We start from the raw sequence: 21,828 nt of genomic DNA, 5'->3' as shown, positions 1-21,828 counted from the left end.
GTCCCACTTGTTGTTGATTCTTCACAAAAATAATACAGTTTTATATCTTTATGTTTGAAGCCTGAAATGTGGCAAAAGGTCTCAAAGTTCAAGGGGGCCGAATACTTTCGCAAGGCACTGTATATCCACAGTAAAATGAGTCCTATATTGACATAACCTGAAAGGCCACTCAGCAAGGAAGAAGCCACTGCTCCAAAACCGCCATAAAAAAGCCAGACTACGGTTTGCAACTGCACATGGGGACAAAGATCGCACTTTTTTGGAGAAATGTCCTCTGGTCTGATGAAGCAAAAACAGAACCATTTTGCCATAATGACCATCGTTTGGAGGAAAAAGGGGGATGCTTGCAAGCCGAAGAACACCAAGAACACTGTGAAGCACGGAGGTGGCAGCATCATGTTGTGGGGGTGCTTTGCTGCAGGAGGGACTGGTGCATTTCGCAAAATAGTTGGCCTCATGAGAAAGGAAAATTATGTGGATATATTGAAGCAACATCTCAAGACATCAGTCAGAAAGTTAAAGCTTGGTCGCAAATGGGTCTTCCAAATGGACAATGACCCCAAGCATATTTACAAAGTTGTGGCAAAATGACTTAAGGACAACAAAGTGAAAGTATTACAGTGGCCATCACAAAGCCATGACCTCAATCCTATAGAAAATATGTGGGCAGACTGAAAAAGTGTGTGCGAGCAAGGAGGCCTACAAACCTGACTCAGTCACAATAGCTCTGTCAGGAGGAATGGGCCAAAATTCACCCAACTTTTTGTGGGAAGCTTGTGGAAGGCTACACAAAATGTTTGACCCAAGTTAAACAATTTAAAGGCTACGCTACCAAATACTAATTGAGTGTATGTAAACTTCTGACCTACCGGGAATGTGATGAAAGAAATAAAAGCTGAAATAAATCGTTCTCTCTACTATTATTCTGAAATTTCACATTCTTAAAATAAAGTGGTGATCCTAACTGACCTAAGACAGGGAATTTTTACTAGGATTAAATGTCAGGAATTGTGAAAAACTGAGTTTAAATGTATTTGGCTACGGTGTATGTAAACTTCCGACTTCAACTGTACAAACATCCACTCCCCTCCGTATGTATTTGGACAGTGAAGCTACATTTTTACATTTGGCTCTATTCTCCCCCATTTTAGATTTGTTATCAAATGTTTCACATGAGGCGACAGTACAGAATGTCACCTTTCATTTGAGGGTATTTTCATATCTGTTTTAACGTTTAGAAATGAAAGAACTTTACATATCTAGTCCTCCCATTTGAAGATATCATATATATTTGGACACATTCACTTCTAGTGTATTAAAGAGGTCTAATGTTTAGTATTTGGTCCCATATTTCTAGTATGCAATGACTACATCAAGCTTGTGACTACACACTCGTTGGATGCATTTGGAGTTTGGTTTGGTTGATTTTGGGTTATGAATGATGGATGATGACTGGAGTAATTTTATTTCTAATTCATGATATCCCTAATCATGGTAGCATCCACATTAATGTAGCTGCGTTCAAAAACATTTTATTATTGCTTACAATAAAAGTCTACAAAATTACACAATACATTGTCCACCATTCACTTTCTATTGGGCCAAGCATAATCTGAAACACAACCAAAACAAGCTGTAAATGCATCCAACAAGTTTTTAAAGTCACAGCTTGATGTAGTCATTGTGTGCAAGGAATATGGGACCACATACTCAGTTATTTACTACATTAAAACACTATAAGTGAACTTGTCCAAATACTTATGACGTCTACATTAGCTACATGCTTTCATTTCTAAACGGTAAAACAGATATATATATTGAGGGTAGTTTTATATAAATAAAAATAAAAGTACATTCTGTACTGTCACCTAATATTAAATATTTGATCTCAAATCTAAAATGGTTGTCACATTCTGACCCTAGTTATTGTGTTAATTGTTTGTTTTAGTTGGTCAGGACGTGCGTTGGGTGGGCATTCTATGTTTCTATGTTTTTCGGCCTAGTATGGTTCTCAATCAGAGGCAGGATTCGTTAGTTGTCTCTGATTGAGAATCATACTTAGGTAGCCTGGGTTTCACTGTGTGTTTGTGGGTGATTGTTTCCGTGTCTGTTTCACCACACAGGACTGTTTCGGTTTTCACATTTATTGTTTTGTATTTTTGTAGTGTTCTCGGTTATCGTCTTTATTAAAGATGTTTAACACTAACCACGCTGCGTTTTGGTCCTCCTCTCCTTCAGCGGAAGAAAATCGTTAAGTTTAGAGACACATTTACAATTGTAGCTTCACTGTCCGAGGGGAGGGAGTGTATACCTTTGTACAGTTGAAAGAAAAAAATCTATACCTTAGTTATCTAACGTATGCAAATAAAAGTTGCTGTATATTATGGCTTGGAGAAAGGTTAAATAAAGGCACGGCAAGTCCCTTTACTGGACACCAGAGGAGAAGAGGAGAAAGAAAGACCAAGGATGACCTGTTAGCGAACCGTTGAAACTGAGCTTAATACCAGAATAGGCCTCATCTGAAAATAGATGAATAGAACAGGACAGGAAAAGATGGAGGGATGTTGTGGAGGTCTAATGCAACACTTAACATGATGAGACCTGAGTAAGGACAAGGCAGGGTGCTATGAGGCCTGAGTGAGGACAGGGCAGGGTGCTATGAGACCTGAGTAAGGACAAGGCAGGGTGCTATGAGGCCTGAGTAAGGACAAGGCAGGGTGCTATGAGGCCTGAGTGAGGACAGGGCAGGGTGCTATAAGACCTGAGTAAGGACAAGGCAGGGTGCTATGAGGCCTGAGTAAGGACAAGGCAGGGTGCTATGAGGCCTGAGTGAGGACAGGGCAGGGTGCTATGAGACCCGAGTAAGGACAAGGCAGTGTGCTATGAGACCTGAGTAAGGACAAGGCAGGGTGCTATGAGGCCTGAGTAAGGACAAAGCAGGGTGCTATGAGGCCTGAGTAAGGACAAAGCAGGGTGCTATGAGGCCTGAATGAGGACAGGGCAGGGTGCTATGAGGCCTGAGTAAGGACAAGGCAGGGTGCTATGAGGCCTGAGTAAGGACAAGGCAGGGTGCTATGAGGCCTGAGTAAGGACAAGGCAGGGTGCTATGAGGCCTGAGTGAGGACAGGGCAGGGTGCTATGAGACCTGAGTAAGGACAAGGCAGGGTGCTATGAGGCCTGAGTAAGGACAAGGCAGGGTACTATGAGGCCTGAGTAAGGACAAGGCAGGGTGCTATGAGGCCTGAGTGAGGACAGGGCAGGGTGCTATGAGACCTGAGTAAGGACAAGGCAGGGTGCTATGAGGCCTGAATAAGGACAAGGCAGGGTGCTATGAGACCTGAGTAAGGACAAGGTAGGGTGCTATGAGGCCTGAGTAAGGACAAGGCAGGGTGCTATGAGGCCTGAGTAAGGACAAGGCAGGGTGCTATGAGGCCTGAATGAGGACAAGGCAGGGTGCTATGAGACCTGAGTAAGGACAAGGCAGGGTGCTATGAGGCCTGAGTAAGGACAAGGCAGGGTGCTATGAGGCCTGAGTAAGGACAAGGCAGGGTGCTATGAGGACAAGGCAGGGTGCTATGAGGCCTGAGTAAGGACAAGGCAGGGTGCTATGAGGCCTGAATGAGGACAGAGCAGGGTGCTATGAGGCCTGAGTAAGTACAAGGCAGGGTGCTATGAGGCCCGAGTGTGGACAAGGCAGAGGACTTGATGCTGAGGCCTACTGTGCTATAAGGCAGCACACTGACCTTGAATGTTGGGGTAGAGGGCCATGTAGAGCATAGCCCAGCGTAGGGTGTTGGTGGTGGTCTCCGTGCCTGCGATGATGAGCTCGCCCACAGAGTAGATTAGGTTCTCCCTGGAATACGGGGTGCCCAAGTCGCCAGCACTCTTGTCCAACTTGTTCAGATAGTCATCGATGTAGTGGCGCGGGAAGTTGCACACTCTGCCCTTCGAGAAGCGCCTGATGATCTGCTCCAGGAAGTTGTAGACCTTGGCTGCGTTGCGGAACAGCTTCTGGTGCTTTCCGAAGGGGAGGTACTCGATCCATGGGAAGGCGTTATAAAGGAAGGCCCAGCCACTGACGGCCAGCTCCACATTCTCACTGAAGATCTCGATCATGTGCTGGAAGTCACAGTTGTCGTACGTGAAACGCTCGCCGAAGATGATGAGGTTGGTGATGTTGGACACAGCATTGGTCACCAGGTGCTTTGGGTTAAAGGGTTTCCCTTTGTGTTCGTCGATTGCATCCACGAAAAACATGCACTCTTCCAAGATCTTCTGGTCGAGGGGCATTTGAAAACTTCCAAAGTAACGAAAGGAGTTGCTGGCCAGTTGACGATGTTCAATCCATCCGTTGCCAAATTTAGCATTCAGAAGTCCTGAGAAGGAAGATATTGAGATTAGTTCTGAGTATGTGTGAAGATACTAAATATTATTCTCAGGATAGGTGGACCTATTTTCATCTCAATACCATCAAATAGCCTAGAGTTCGATAACACCAAGCTTGTATTTGCATATAATAACTAATAACAATATAACAATGTCATAATGTCCATATTCAGAATACATTATAACTGACTTTCTTACCTCCCATTTTGGTCATTTTCATAAATAAAGGCAGAGATGGCCGGTCAGAAAAGACATCAGCCTGGTGGTACAGGCATTCTCTGATGGCATCATATCCATTCAGAACCACTGCTGAGTAGCCTCCCAAATCAAGACTGAAAATCTGAGATAAAATACTTGAATAAATAGACATCCAAAATAATATGCCATATATTTCCCTAAATATGTTTAATTTTGGATTTAAAAAAAAGTAGACTATAGTCCAGTATGACATAACATCTAAACTGCAAATGATCTAAAATCAGCAAAAAAAGAAACATCCCTTTTTCAGGACCCTGTCTTTCAAAGATAATTAGTAAAAATCCAAATAGCTTCACAGATCTTCTTTGTAAAGATTTTAAACACTGTTTCCCATGCTTGTTCAATGAACCATAAACAATTCATGAACATGCACCTGTGGAACAGTCGTTAAGTAACAGCTTACAGATGGTAGGCAATTAAGGTCAGTTATGAAAACTTAGGACACTAAAGAGGCCTTTCTGCTGACTCTGAAAAACACCAAAAGAAAGATGCCCAGGGTCCCTTCTCATCTGCGTGAACGTGCCTTAGGCATGCTGCAAGGAGGCATGAGGACTGCAGATGTGGCCAGGGCAATAAATTGCATTGTCCATACTGTGAGACGCCTAAGACAGCGCTACAGGGAGACAGGACAGACAGCTGATAACAGGATCGGTGGTACATCCAAACATCACACCTGCGGGACAGGTACAGAATGGCATTACACCAGGAACGCACAATCCCTCCATCAGTGCTCAGACTGTTCGCAATAGGCTGAGAGAGGCTGGACTGAGGGCTTGTAGGCCTGTTGTAAGGCAGGTCCTCACCAGACATTGCCGGCAACAATGTCGCCTATGGGCACAAACCAACTGTCACTGGACCAGACAGGACTGGCAAAAAGTGCTCTTCACTGAGTACGTTTTTTTTTGCTGAGTTTATTAGGCTAGTCCAAAGATAGGAAAGTAGCCCTCACTCTATTTGCCGAGGCATGCTGACTAAGCGGACATTCGCCATTTTTTAGAAACCCTGCTAGCGCAGCTGGAGCCTGCCATAAATTTGCGAATAGTGAGCCTCTTTTGTTCAGTTTTCTGAGCTTTTTTATAGGCTGACGCAAAACATAGGGTCAAGAATTGAGCGTCCACCCTAACTAACCTTTGACACACTTAGGAATTATGGTATGTGTGTGTTCCAGATTATTATTTTTTACCTAGATTTAACATGGCAAGCCAGTTAAAATCAACTTCTTATTTACTATGACTGCCTACCGGGGGACAGTGGGTTAACTGCCTTGTTCAGGTACAGAACGACAGATTTTTACCTTGTCAACTCGGGATTCGATCCAGCAACCTTTCGGTCACTGGCCCAATGCTCTAGCCACTAGGCTACCTGCCGCCCCATTACAAATTTTATTTCGCACAGTTTTTTCACCAGTGAAATTAAAGCGACTTTGAGATTCTGTTCTGGAATGAAAAGCGCTATATAAAATACATCTATTGTAATGCAAAATTAATAAATGAACACTCAACAGGCTAAACCGCAAGAGTTAAACCGGTTTGAGCAAAAGAAGACTAGCCTACATGGGGGTGCACACAAGTAGCCAACACAAAAAAATGCCTAGGTTTAGTCAAGCCACTTTGACATAATAATTTAAGTGCCGTACCTGCCCATGGATTTCACTCTGTTTCTTCATAAAGACGTGCGGTTCTGTTGCTAGAGACATAATGTTCCCTATGACAGGGATAGGTGACGGTCCAGGAGGGAATCCTCGGGGTCTCCTCTGCTTCACAAGCTGTCGGATCAGCAAAATAACAATAAGGGAAATAAATAAACTACACAGACCTAAGAAAGCCTGTCCATGCGACAATTCTGAGACTAGAGATGATAACTGATTTAATACCATTTTTCTATCTCTAACTTTGCTTTCTGGACTAAGCTCTCCTCTGTGAAAGAGTTATGTAGGCTATATCATCTTGCACATGTTTATATTCCCTGCCTCTACCCAATAGGATGCTTCTCCCTCTACAAGGAAAATAGTTATGTAGGCTATATCATCTTGCACATGTTTCTATTCCCTGCCTCTACCCAATAGGATGCTTCTCCCTCCACAAGGCAAAGATTGGCTGGAAGTTTAGCTGTAATGACTATCGATGAACTTTGATCAGCCTTCGATCAATTCTAGCAATCAACAAATCGTGATTCTGCTATTTCTGAGGATTTGATTTCCCAATGATGATTTCTGACCATTTGTTGACATGCAGCATAACTTGCCGGCCAGCTGGCACCACACAGATCAAATTGGTAATTTAAAAGCTTTATTTCGTCACCGCGGATCCAGCTTGGTCTCATAGACTAGACATATCATAGTAAACGAAACCCCCGGGACACTCAAAACAGCATGATATATTAAATTTGTTATGGTTACATAATCCAGAATTTTACTTAAGGCAAAAACAAAAGTCAGAGTAGATAATTAGCAACTTTGCAACTACTTACTACTTTTTAGCTACTTTTCAACTAGCATGTTAGCTAACCCTTCCCCTTAACCCTAAGCTTTAACCTAACTCATAACCCTAACGTTGGCATTAGCCACCTAGCTAAAGTTATCCACAACAAGTTGGAATTCATAACATGCCATACGTATTGCAAATTCGTAACATACTGTATGAATTGCAATTCGTAACATATCATACGAATTGTAATTCGTAACATATCATATGAAATGGATGATGGAGAGTCACAAATTAATAGATACCATACCAAACCTAACATATCATACTAATTTGTGTGTCTTGGAATACGGATTTTTTTATTTACTGTGTTACGTCTACCCCTGAGTTCAAATTGGCTGATCCCATTGTCATGTCATACTTTCTATGTGAGTGTCTTATATCTAGACAAATTGCATTGTGCAGCCAAAGCAAGGTTCATGTTTGATTGATTCAAGAGAGCTATTTCTATAACTCATAGCCTAATGCTGTATAATAATAAAATACAATATTTATTTCAAATTCATGTGATATAACACAGTTATAACAGTTATAACACATAGGCCTAACCTATAACACAATTTTAAAAGACCTAGGTCATGGGGTAAAACATGTGCATTAGGATATATACTGTAGTTCACCCTATACTGTGTTGTTGCATTAGGATATACACTTCACCCTATACTGTGTTGTTGCATTAAGATATATACTTCGTCCTATACAGTGTTGTTGTATTAGGATATAAACTTTGCCCTATACTGTGTTGTTGGAACACCCTACAATCAGTAGGATACAAGAATAGATCAATCACTTTCTTTACAATTGTGCCATTCTGTCTGGGCTGTATTTCTTTTGGTAGGCTAAACCAGCACCTGTATGTAGTCTGGGTTGTACATTAAGAGTATTACAATAAGAGTATTAAGAGTATTTCCCCATGTGTCCCACTTTAGTGTCAGTCATTAAAGCAAACAACTTGCAACTTGCAAGCAAATGTGTAGAATGTCTCTGTCATATCATGTAAAACAATCACAAATTATTACAATAGCAATGCTCGTGCTATATGGCACATTTCTTCCTACATTAACCTCCTGAGTGGCTTGATGCACTATAATGAACCTTGTCACAGCATCGAGGAGCATCGAGAGAGCATCGAGAGAACCTGAGGACATCTCCAGTGGTGTAGAGTAATTAAGTAAAAATACTTTCAAGTACTACTTAAGTAGTTGTTTTGGGTATTTGTAGTTTACATTACTATTTATATTTTTGACAACTTTTACTACATTACATTATTAAAGAAAATATTGTACTTTTTACCCCATACATTTTCCCTGACAACCCAAAGTACTCGTTACATTTTGAACGCTTAGCAGGACAGAACATTTTTCTAATTTACCCACTTATCAAGAGAACATGTGGTCATCCCTACTCCCTATGGTCTGGCGGACTCACTAAACACAAATGCATCTTTCGTAAATAATGTGTGAGTGTTGGCCATCCCCGCGGGTATCCGTACGTTTAAAAATACATTTAAAAATGGTGCCGTCTGCTTTGCTTAATATAAGGAATTTGAAATGATTTATACTTTTACTTCTACTTTTGAGACATAAGTATATTTTAGCAATTACATTAACTATTGATACTTACCCAAGTAGTATTTTACTGAGTGACTTTCACTTTTACTTGAGTAACTTTCTATGAAGGTATCTTTACTTTTACTCAAGTATGACAATTGGGTACTTTTTCCACCACTGCAAGTCTCCAACAGGTCACGTTGGGGTGTGGAAGGAAAGCCTACTCAGCCATTTCAATGAAATACCACACATTTCTCCAGTAGTGTGTCTTAGGCCCTGCAGATAGCAGTAGAGGTTGTGAAAGGGTCTGTCTGGGTCTAGAACATATACGAAAACCTTCCTGCAACCTTCCTGCAACCACCATGGCGCTATTGTGATGGCTAAAGGAAACACAGGCTACATCCCAAATGGCACCCTATTCCTATTATAGTGCACTACTTTTGATCAGGGCTCTGGTTAAAAGTAGTGCACTATATATGGAATAATGGTGCCATTTGTAAAGAAGCACAGTGTCTGAGGTGGATTCAGAACATCACTCCCTGGTGGCATCAGACAGGAAAGGACTGGTTCAGGGTTGTCACAGTCATCATAGCATGCGAATAATTGAAACCCTCTTATAGAGTTATCCTCTCATGCATTATGCTACACAAACTTTCCTCTTCCAGTTGTAGTTTACCTGGTTTGATTTGACTCACCTTTATGCTCTGTTCATAGGCTACTGGCAGAAATTAAGGAAATGAAACATGGGATCATTAATTAAGCTGTGCCTGTTCACTAATCACACACCTAAACACAGATCTGGCCCTGTATTTATAAAGCATCTCATAGACAGGAGTGCCGATCCAGAATCAGGTACCTCCTGTCTATGTCAATAACGACCCTTTGATCCAGATTTGGGCTCATATTCATAAAGCATGCCAGCTTTATGAATATGGGCCCAATTCTGGATCAAATAGTAGTGTGCCCGTTGATTCTGGAGGTCCTCTGTATCGACTGCCTGTCCACTCAGTGTGTGGTGACTTGCTCCTCATTAGTACCAGTGATGTCTATTTACCCAGCCAGACATTCCTTCTTGCCGAGGCAGCTGGCAGAGATGCTTATTTTTTTCTCCAAATGTAAAAAACTGGTCTCCCCAGACCTCGCCCAATGATTTGGATTTGTTATCGCTACTTAATGAGGACATTCAAGGAACTGCTTTTCTACTTCCTGCCAGCCCCTCAGATACAACAAACTGTCCAGGAAGCATTTTACACATCAATCAAAGACATCATTGAATTAAGTTGTTCTCACTGTTGAATGGAAATGTCCACTTGTGACTGTGCTGGGAAGGGCAGACCAACAGACCTTGTGCTTACTGGAAATCAGCCTTACTACTTGAATACTGTAGGCACAACATCAAGTATGTTGACATGTTTTGTTCAAGCATATTTTTAACAGATGTTTAAATATAACCTCATCAACCATTATATACATCAGCAACCTTAAGTTTTGTAATTTACTGCAGCTACTTAGGTGTAAAAAAGAAACTCATTCTGAGATCGTTTTCTCCAGATGACTTGTCATTGTTATCTATTTAAGCAATAAGGCACGAGGAGGTGTGGTATGTGGCCAATATACCACAGCTAAGGACTGTTCTTAAGTGCGACGCAACGCAGGGGGCCTGGATACAGCCCTTAGCCGTGATATATTGGCCATATACCACACTACAAGCATTTCGCTACACCCGCAATAACATCTGCTAAACACTTGTATGTGACAAATAACATTTGATTTGATTTGATATACCACAAACCCCCGAGGTGCCTTATTGCTATCATAAATGGGTTACCAACGTAATTAGCAGTAAAAATAAAGGTTTTGTCATCCCCTGGTATACAGTCTGATATACCACAGCTGTCAGCTAATCAGCATTCAGGGCTCGAACCACCCAATTTATAATTAAGCAATAAGGCCAGAGAGGGTGTGGTGTATGGCCAATATACTACGGCTAAGGGCTGTTCTTACGCACAACGAAACGCAGAGTGCTAGGACACAGCCCTTAGCCGTGATATATTGGCCGTTTATCACAAAACCCTGAGGTGCCTTATTGATATTAAAAACTGGTTACCGGTGTAATTAGAGCAGTAAAAATAAATGTTTTGTCATACAAATGGTATACGGTCTGATATACCACAGCTTTCAGCCAATCAGCATTCAGGCTCGAACCAACCAGTTTATAATCCCACTTATACAATGGTGGGTCTAATCCTGAATACTGATTGGTTAAAAGCGCATTCCAGCCAGTGTCTATTCCATAAATTACCAATAAACCTATGACATTCAAATGCCTATTTACTCTGTACAATCCACTGTCTCTTCAGCCCAGCCAGGCAAGTTATAAACTTGATCTCCACTATAAAAAGCATCTAGACATTATCTCACATTTCTTTTAGACCATAATTTAGTTTTCAACAGCATAGATTTCTACAAACCTTACTATCTTGCAACATTGTTTAAATATTAAAATTCAATCTCCAGCTGTCCCATAGTAATGAACGTGTAGGGGTCGGGAGCAGACAGGTAGGTAGTCAGCGTTTCTCAGCCAGTTGAAATCAGGAATCAGCCTGGCATCATTTTTATGGATATATACAAATAAATGTTAATTGAAAATAGGTGAAACTAAACAAAGTGCAGCTAATGTGCGGTCTTTACAGCTTCAGTGTTTGAAGTGATTGTGTTAGCTGTGTTGTTGGCTAACATGTCAAGCGAAATCACACCTCATTAGCTCAGTGTTATGGATGTATCCAAATAAATGTCACTCGAAAAGAGCTTAAACAAATGCAAATGCAGCTACTGTTGTTATTATTTTTGACGTGACTGTAAGTTAGCCGTAGTTGTCTAGCTAGCAAGCAAGCCAGAACGGCAATGGAACAAACTACTGGGTCACGTCCATAGATACTGAACAAAAACACTGAACGCTTGCGTCAGGTCTCTGGCAACCGAACCAATAGAACGAACAACCAGCCGGCTTGGGTAGCAACCCTAGGTATGTGTCGGGACTATATCTTGTGGAAGGATGAAATAGTATGAATAAATAAATAATAATAATAATTATTATTTATTTTTTATATGTCAATCGTTATTTGAATATGTTGGTAACCCGTTGTATAAAAGTGATAATGCTCTTGAAGCCGGTGTTTGGTCGATATATTGGCACTGTTTGCATATCCTCCAAACACTGGCTTATATTTTCATACAATTTCATGCTTCCACAAGATATAGTCCCTACACAAATCTACGGTTGCTCCCCAAACCGGCTTTTGTTCTATCGGTTTCGTCGCTAAAGACGTTACCCAGTCGAATAACAGCACAGTAGCTGCATTTGCTGTGCAATAGTAATAAACTAATTTGAATATTGAAACAATATTGCAAATGTTGGAGAGACAGACAGCAAGATTTATTCAACTCTCCGCTGTTGAAAACGAAATGTTAGTCTAAAAGAAATATGAGAAAATGTCTAGATGCTTTTTATAGTGGAGATCAAGTTTATTAATTGCTTGGCTGGGCTGATGAGACAGTGGATTGTGCAGTCAGGTGGAACCGAGTAAATAGTTAACGTTATAGATTTAGCGGTTATCAGCATTCAGGATTAGGCCCACCCGTTGTATAATGTCTTCTGTTATATTATGTTGTCTTCTATTGTATTCTATTTTATTATGTTATGTTCCATTGTCTTCTATTGTCGTCTGTTATTATTATATATTATTATATTACCAGCTCTAGTCAGCTACCCCCATAGGAATATGCACCCATGACTCACAATGACACAAACAATAATGTAATTTCATAAATCTAAATATTATTAATACAAATATAAAAATCTGCTGTTTGGTTCTCACAAGTATAATTTTAGCATCGGCCTTTAACTGGGTTCTCCTCATTATGCCACAGGAGAAGAGAGCCTGCCCAGCCCCATGCAGAGAGAGCTGCCATGGCCAGGCCAGGTCAGAGAGGTGGCAGTATCCTGCAGTGTGATCACACAGAACAGAAGAGCTCTGATTGATGGGTAACCTAGGCTCTGTGATTACATCTCATTTCCTTAATGTCCCAGCAAGGATGCACAGTGCAAACTTTGTTGCTTCCGCCAGAGATGAGGTAAGTTGCATTTCAAAGTGGATTCTAGATAACATCCATCCAATTCCCTAGCGAGGCCCTGACAGGACAGCCAAGTCAAGTGTACATGTTTAAGTCTGTAATCCCTGTGTCACCACAGTCTCCAGGTGGTCAAGCCTTCAATGGAGAGCATCAAGTGGCGGAAGCTTGTGTCAGTCTCCAGTCTTTATTCCATGTAATCAAACATAGTCAAACATTGAGTGCCATTAATGTTTGCATTCAGACACATATGATACACTCGTTCTTTGACATTGAAATTATCTTTCCTAATTTGGCATTGATATTGTATTCCAATACCATAGTGTGGTATTGATTTGGGAGGCGTAATGAATGTGTTTCTGTCATCTCAACACCCTTTCAATAGATACAGCTAAGCTTATTTACAGTACAGTGCATCATGTCACATGTCAGTGTTCCCTCCCTCTCTGTTCCGATAAGACAATGATTATCTGTCTCCTGATATAATTTACACCAGGTTGATGCACCGTGAGATACTCTGACCAAAATAGATTGGAAAGGTTACTGTATTGAATTGAAAGTTAGAAACGGGGAACAGAAAGTTGAGGTAGGGACTGAGATAATCCATAGATATGTGGTCATGCTGCATCTGTTCACATATAGTTAGGCCTTTATTCTGGAGTGGCAATTAATTATAGTCAGGCAAGCCTGTACGCCTACACAACCGCAGTTTCCGCTGTCTCCGGGAGCACCGAGGGGGGTGGACCCTGGCTCTGTCCAATTTCCCTGATTTAGTGGCTCCGTCATAGGCCCGGCACTCTGTTCAATAGCACTAAAAGCCTCATCCACACTAATGGGGTTCCTCCGTGACGCAAAAGAAGACTCTTGGGCAGGATGCTTTACGATACCTTACCCAATAATGTAAAGTAAGGGGAACAAGATGATGCCCAGAGACCAACAGCTCTGTAATTGGGTCTGAGAAATTGGGCCGACTATTGTCAGCCACACCATCGATTCCCTGAAAAGAGCAGTTCAATGAGGAGTCAGTAGTGTAATGTATGGAGAAGGGGATGGGAATTGATGGGATGGGAGCTGCTGCTCCAGTTTCAACTATTCTGCCTTATTATTATTCGACCATGCTGGTCATTTATGAACATTTGAACATCTTGACCATGTTTTGTTATAATCTCCACCCGGCACAGCCAGAAGAGGACTGGCCACCCCACATAGCCTGGTTCCTCTCTAGGTTTCTTCCTAGGTTTTGGCCTTTCTAGGGAGTTTTTCCTAGCCGCCGTGCTTCTACACCTGCATTGCTTGCTGTTTGGGGTTTTAGGCTGGGTTTATGTACAGCACTTTGAGATATCAGCCGATGTACGAAGGGCTATATAAAATAAATTTGATTGAAATTTGATTGATTATGGAATATGAAGTATTAACTATGTCATTGTTCCAAAAAATACCACAAGACTAATGCCCAAGCATTTCACAGAGCTAGTTTAAACTGCCAACATCTTTGAATTTATCATGTCTAAAATGTTACACGTCATCCATTTTTGGATGTAGAAAAGCCCTAAGAATGCTGTATATTCTGATAATCTTGTAATTCTGGTAATCAAAATTAAGCAGCCTGACCAACTCAACAATTATGTTTCAATATCATCAATTAAAATATTATAACAGTTGTTATCAAATAACCCAAACATGTATATTTTAAATTAATATAACAACACATGATCGTTGCCTGATAATTCTGTAGTACAGCGTTTCCCATCTCCAGTCCTCGAGTACCCCCAACAGTATATATTCTTGTTGTGGCCCAGAACAAGCACACCTGATTCTACTTGTCAACTAATCATCAAGCCCTTGACAAGTTGAATCAGGTGTTTTTGTCCGGGGCTACAACAAAAATGTGTGCTGTTTGGTAACTGGAGGACCGGAGTTGGGAAAACAAAGCACGATGTAGTAGTGTTCCCAGTCTCATTCTTTAACATTGAAACAAACACAACAAATGTGTCTCAGGAGTTGGAGAGCTGCAATGTGTCTGTTTGTACAGTAGGTGGCTCTGCCAGCAAGTCCAACAAGGATGTCTTATTCTCTTGATTCCTCAAAAACATAAAGCAATGGAACATTGTTGGGACCTTTAAAATATTTATAACTATTTTGGGACGATTTCAGTATCTGCCAGTCTGATTTGGCCCTGTCCTCAATGGAAATTATGATATCAAATGGTGCAAATGACTGGCCGATTTTTGTGAATGGAGCATTTTGTGACAGAACGATGACGTCATTTGTGTTCTATCGTCTTTACTGGTTTCTCGTAACCGCTGGACGGTACCTGATTGGCTAGTGGATGGGGCTGAACGCTCTGATTGGCTAAAATTAGATAATTAAACAACTTCTTAGTCAGTACAGAAACCCAAGTGGTAGATATATAAGACAGGGCATTGTAGCAGGGTGCAACAGATTCACAAGTTGGTCTAAAGCTTGAAGTACCTCAACTCATTCCATCTTCGTCCACGAAAACAACCAATCACGGTAAGCAGAGAATTTCAACCACTTTTCTGTGTACATGATGCATTGGGTTAGCATGGATGGGATGTCATTTCTGTGGCTATTAGATATTCTGTTAAATATGTGTTCCAGTGATGATAGAGGGGACAGAATGAGATGGCATAAACTTTGCCTATGCCGTTGACCCTCTGTGAGATGCTGCTGAGAAATGCAGTTCAGATGGCTTTTCAAGGGTAGATGAGGTGATTGTGAGTTTAAACTACAGCTGGGTTTAGACTACAGCTCATTCCACTAATGCATGGGCTCCCAATGACTGGCTGGCTGGCTGGCTGGGGCTCCAACTCCTAATCTAGATAGTATCACTAATGCCTTCCTCCTCAATGTCTGGTACTGCGTCTCCAAGCCCAGCCCTTCTCTTCAGTTAGAGGGGAGCACTGAGACTAGATGGCTCACTCTGATAGCAGGGAACTAGGGACTTTGGTAGGACTGTCTCATCGCAGAAGGGAAGAGAATGCATTGGGACAGGGAGAGTGAGATGGGCATCTTCTTCACTCCCAGTAGAACAGTGAGAAACTGAACTGAAACTGAGATGGATGGAGCTTACATGCGATACATCATGTGTAGGGACATACGAAAATGTTTGTTTTGATGAAATGCTTATTTCATTCTGCTTTGAGAGAATTGTGAATGTTTTTAAAGCCAAGTTTCTGTGGTTGTGGATGTAATGTGTTTTACAGCAGGGACCATGGTTATGATGAAGCTCTCTGCCCTCCTCATTGCCTATTTCCTGGTCATTTGTCAGATGTACAGCTCACATGCAGCTCCAGCCAGGTGAGGATCAAAGAATGTTTTATAAACTGCAATGTCCAGTCAGTCACTGAAATGTATGTATAGACTACAGAGATGTTCATTTGTAGCAATCCCAAAAGGAAACGCCATCTGTTATTTCATTGATAATTTTCTAAAGAGGTATCTTGGCAGCCACATAAATCTTATGTATGCTAATTTAGATTATTTTGTTTTCAGATAACATGATGTGATTACAGAAATCCATACATTACGTTACATTAAATGCCCTCTTTTCAGTAAAATGATCCAATTGGATTACGATATCGTAATCTAATCAATCCGGTGACTCATAAAGCCATGCTATGTATAACCTCCTAACCACTTCTATCCATATGGAAACAATCCAACTTAATGCCACAGCAATAGGCTAAGATGATTGCTATTGCATGTAGAATATTTCCAAGTGGTTGTAGAATACATGGGTGTTCAATATTCCGGATAGAGAGACCCTGGTCACCGTTCTTACTACAATATTGATTTAGTCATAAAGCTCTAAGTTGGCTACCTGTCAGCTTTCTAAAAGGAACACTTTTAGCAGATTGTTTTGAGTTTGGCTCGTATCCCTTAAAGCAGGAGTCAATGGCTTTTAGCTGGAGCAAACTCACATAACCTACGTCATACTATTTTTAACCCAGTGCTGGTGCAGTTCATCAAGTGATCAACCTAATTGCCTATGTGTTTTCAGAACTGGTTTAGAGTCCATGACAGACCAAGTCACGCTAACTGACTATGAAGCCCGAAGGCTACTCAACGCCATCGTCAAGGAGTTTGTTCAAATGACTTCAGAGGAACTGGAGCAACAAGCCAATGAAGGAAATAGGTAGGTACAGTTCTCCTCATCTCCACAACTTGTTTTTAATAACATTCATTTTCTCTAGGTTTACTTGGTATATACTATATGGATGACGCATGTTCCTATTATTAAAGAAAACATATAACCCCAAATGTCTAATATGTGGCCAGTCCTTTGCTGCCTCCTATAGCAGTCAGAGCTATGGGTATTTATTAAAGACAGAGGTATGGACATCGCCCAACCATCAACAGGGAGATCTAGAGTTAAAGCATATATTCTCTGTGTTATCTATGCATGGGTTTTTGGAACACTTCATTTTAATGTATTCATTATTTAAGCATTGTTTATGAGAAAGCCTGTTGAGGAATGCTAAATGATAAATAACCCTAAAGAATGGAAGAAAGCATGGGAATTAGTGCAAGAGAAATGGGACGCATGACAGCAGTTGTGCTGTTTGTTATAATTTAACTACGACGCTATAAACAGGATTGCCGCATGAGCCTAAGTAACTGAGGTCATTGTAGCTATAGACTATTTTCAATTGCCTGTGTTGGACTTGATAGCATGGCTTTAAACTGTTATTTTTATATAAATGCAAGTAAAAACTGACTTTGAAATGCATGATGTTGGAATACAGTGTTATTACTGTAGCATGTGGATAACAGCAGGATGCATCTGCATGCCATGGTTACTATGAGCCTGTTTCTGCATGTTTGTCTCTCTCTCTAACAGCCTGGATAGACCCATGTCCAAGCGTTGCTCCAACCTCAGCACCTGTGTGCTGGGCAAACTGTCACAAGAGCTGCACAAATTGCAGACGTACCCCCGCACCAACACGGGAAGTGGCACGCCTGGCAAGAAACGCAGCTTGCCTGAGAGCAACCGCTATGCAAGCTATGGAGACTCATATGATGGAATCTGAGCGGTCCTCCCCTCCATCAGCCCTAGTTAACCTGACCCCTCTGTTCCAGCCTAGCCTGATGATTGCTGATGCATGTGAATCTTGCTTGACCGACTGCAGAGAAACCTTGATGTCCCGCAATGTCCCTGCTCTCTTTTTCTTTAGTTAAAATCCCCCTTTTTGACAGAGAATAAAATATATAAGTACAAAGCAGAGTCCAATCCTTTAGATTTAGAAAGTGAATAATGATTTAGATTCACTTCCCTATCTTAAGGTGTATGATATCCCTTTACTATACAGATCATTCACAATATTTAAAAGTGTTAATCAAAACAAAAATCTTAATCAATGCTTCTTTCAACCGTGACTAGGGTTCTTGTTTAATAAACATATTTTTTTATGCCAGAACATATTTTCCATCTTAATTATTCAAATGAAACAAAGCCTTTTAACATCTTTAATAGTTCACAACAGTTTGAACAATATAAGCCACAGTTTATTTGCTATGTAAACGTAAATTCACAATACATTTGAGGTAAGTTGAATAACTAATTGTTTAGATCTCTGAATGTCTTTATTTTCAATTTCATGATATATATTATACATTTTCTCCAGCAAACAGTAATGTATTACCTTTGTACTTTTTATTGTAATTCATAGATTTGTATCTTTGTAATAAATCCTGAATTTAGTAGAGGTTTGTATGACCAGTCCTTTCTCTTCCTAAAAGCAGCGTTACAGCACAGAAGCGTGCGTGCAATACTGCCACATGTGTCACCCACCGCCTGGCTGACTTCCTGAACAGATCAGGAGGAATGGGCAACAGTAACTTCGTCCCCACCAACGTGGGCGCCAAGGCGTTCGGACGACGAAGGAGAGACAGCCCCATGACAGCACCTATGTGAATGTGTCAACAGGCCTCAGGGATTTGGTATAACAACATTCTACACTCCTCTCTCTTCCCCACTGCTGTGCCTCTGTCAACCTCTGTCTGTCTCTACTGTATCTCTAATGCTCTTTCCCCAGCCTCTGTCTTTCCACATCTATTCTACTTCAGTACTCTTCAGACAGTCTCTTTGTAACTTTGCCGGCCTTCAAATTTGGTCTATGTCTTATGGATGAATACAAGTTGGGAGTTAGAGTTCAGTAGAAAGGAGGATAAACAGTCATTTCCTTCCATTTTCTCCCCCTGCAGAGTATGAGCCCTTTAGTGAGACAACAGTACATCCTGTCCTGAACCAACTACAGACATCTGGGAATGACAACGCTTCACTGTTTTAAAAAAACAACCTTCAAACTACCAAACTGATTTCCTGCATACCTCTTGCATACTCTGTGTTACCGATATTCATTTTTGCTCTATAACCATGAGGAGATACAACAAACTAGAAAAGATTGCAACAAAAATTAAAGAACTAACTTCTGTTATGTCAATTTTCACCAGATCATTACCCTGTACAAGCCAGTTGGTTCTGTCCCGTTTTGGCTTAGAGCACATGTACAGTTTGACCCTGACTCCCCACCCCTCCTCTCTCCTGTGTCAGCAGCACACTGCAGGGGGGCGGAGACTACATCAAGCTCCGCCCCCACAAGCTTCCCTGACCATGGCTGTGTCTTGTGCCTTGATGTTGACCACTTCTTCACGTTTCATTAATTGTACAGTATGTTTAAAGAGTGAAAGGAAAAAGATAGAAGAATCTAAATATTGTAACAATTGTGAATCTAAGCAAGATTAAAATGTATTTTAGATACATATGGGTCGGTGTACTTGTTTTATTCTGCAATGATCTATCTAAGCCCTTAGATCACAATATCTACTAAGCTAACATATGGAATTGTTTTAAGATGGTCATAAAATGGATAATTTAGCCATTTGATTTGGAATTTTAGGAGTCTCTAGGTATAAAAAAAAATATATAAAAAAAAGAATTTGGTGAATTTACTGGTGAATTTACTGCTATAGCCCAAAGAAATACATTGAATGCCACATTTGTAAATGACAAAACAGACAGTCAAAAAATAAATAATAAGGAATAAGGTTTTGAAGTGACTGTCCTATATCTGGGAATCTGGTCATGTTATTAGTGGCACATTTTGCCATTATTACACCCTGGTCTTGGGTTACCTTCAGACTAAAGCTTGTGTGTGTCTTAGAACAGAACAACCGACACCTTCGTGTTAGTTTGTAGCTCTGACTGTTCGGTCTGGACAGTCAGTTTTGTGAGAAGACCTCTTCGAAATGAGGACGTCTGCAAAGAGTTCAGCTTGTGGATGTCGTAGAGCCTGCCATGTTTGTCTGTCGATGGTGGTGACTTATTCGTTTGTAGCACAGATCAATCGACTCTAAGGGATTTGAATCGTAAAAGAGCAGACAGAGCTGACGGTACACTACATTTAACATTTTCAACATGAGCAGTTTCTTAAGGTACATGACACTTAACATTACCAACACGGGCAGTTTATTTTGGTACATGGCACTTAACATTACCAACACAGGCAGTTTATTATGGTACATGACACTTAACATTACCAACACGGGCAGTTTATTATGGTACATGACACTTAACATTACCAACACAGGCAGTTTATTATGGTACATGGCACTTAACATTACCAACACAGGCAGTTTATTATGGTACATGACACCTAACATTACCAACATGAGCAAGTTATTATGGTGCATGGCACTTAACATTACCAACATGAGCAGTTTATTATGGTACATGGCACTTAATTAACATCTTCATTTTCAACGTATCATGCTGTATATGCTCAGATCATCAACATAGCCTTGATCACAATGCAGTGTTCCACATTACATCCCAAATATTATTTCATTGAATTTGACCTAATGGTTACAGAACAAACATCATGCATGTATCCACATGTAAGAAAAGGTATATAGTGTTTATACACTGATCTATCCAGGACAAAAGCAAACGGCTATTTTACATACCACAACCACATCCAGGACCATGTTGATATGGTTTGTTAATAAATAAAGGTAAAATAAATAACAAATCTTACTCCCTAAACACAACAAATGAGTACCAACGATACAGAGAACGTAGTCTATACCAAACGCTCTAGTTGTATTCTCCATTAACTTATGAAGACATCCTTTTTTCATATTTCATACTGATGTCACCAATAACATGATAATTGGTTTCAGATCAATAATGACTTTAATAAAGGCACATATAGGTACATATGTTTCAGTATCATAGGCCTATATGTGTTGCACTAGTCTGTGAGTTAGGTATACCGATCTAGAGTATTTTCAGTGTATTTCTGTAGCCAGGTTCACGCCCAGCCCTGCCAATGTGATTTAGACAGCATCTCCATTAGCTTTGCTGTCCCCAATTTAATCAAGCGCCCACATGGTCTCTCCAAGATAATACACCCTACACAGCTAAATCACATGTCACAGAGCCACACATCGCCCACTGGGATAACTATTCTGTTATATTTACATTTATCCATATGAATAAAGAATAAAGATATTTTCATAGCACTGTTATTTTATTGTTTCACTTATTTTGAGGTTTAATGCATATTCTGTGTTGGGGTGAATAAAAATTGCAGTGACTGACATTGTTAATAATATTTCTGAAATATAATGGGACTGAGCATAAAAGTAATGAAAAGTTTTTCTGGGGTACATTAAACCAAATCAAGGGATGGAAATAGGTTTACAATCCTTATCAATAGTAGAGCTTCCACATCCGAGTTGTGTATTGGCTTTGTGAGGTAGTGATTTGCACGTAAAATATATTCTGTCGTAAAGATGGCGACAGTTACTCTGACCTCTTGTCAACAGATTGCAGACACAACTCACAAGGCCCACATGTTATTGCCTTATTAGCTCCTTTGTGCATTGTTAAAGGCAATGTAGTCTCCTGGGTCTCTGTGAAGACACACTCTGAGTTGCAGAGCTTCACGCCTGCTTGTCTTCCCTAATTGACGTGCTTGTTCTCCCACTACTTT

The 21,828-nt window shown here is 40.7% G+C and overlaps 2 protein-coding genes across 2 annotated transcripts in view; one reads left to right on the top strand and one right to left on the bottom strand.

Moving 5' to 3' along the window:
* The window catches only part of LOC110506679 (vitamin D 25-hydroxylase), a 40,320-nt gene extending 33,662 nt beyond the window's left edge, over positions 1–6,658 (bottom strand). The window contains exons 1-3 of the mRNA XM_021586470.3: positions 6,281–6,658; positions 4,585–4,726; positions 3,744–4,376 (exon numbers count right to left, since the gene is read on the bottom strand). Coding sequence (XP_021442145.1) covers positions 3,744–4,376; positions 4,585–4,726; positions 6,281–6,520 — 1,015 coding nt within the window. The 5' untranslated portion in view covers positions 6,521–6,658. The remainder of the gene's footprint in view (positions 1–3,743; positions 4,377–4,584; positions 4,727–6,280) is intronic.
* Positions 3,617–18,247, top strand: LOC100136595 (salmon calcitonin-Ia precursor; the record flags this gene model as incomplete). Its single annotated transcript, NM_001124587.1, is given in 5 exon segments — positions 3,617–3,645; positions 15,246–15,322; positions 16,036–16,129; positions 16,833–16,967; positions 17,673–18,247. Coding segments are annotated over 3 exon segments (411 nt in total). The 3' UTR covers positions 17,863–18,247.
* Between the last annotated feature and the right edge of the window lie 3,581 nt (positions 18,248–21,828).

This window comes from Oncorhynchus mykiss, chromosome 26 (assembly GCF_057628025.1).
Source record: "Oncorhynchus mykiss isolate SJ-2025 chromosome 26, ASM5762802v1, whole genome shotgun sequence".
Lineage (NCBI taxonomy): Eukaryota > Metazoa > Chordata > Actinopteri > Salmoniformes > Salmonidae > Oncorhynchus > Oncorhynchus mykiss.
This window is presented reverse-complemented; position numbering and strand designations above follow the sequence as displayed.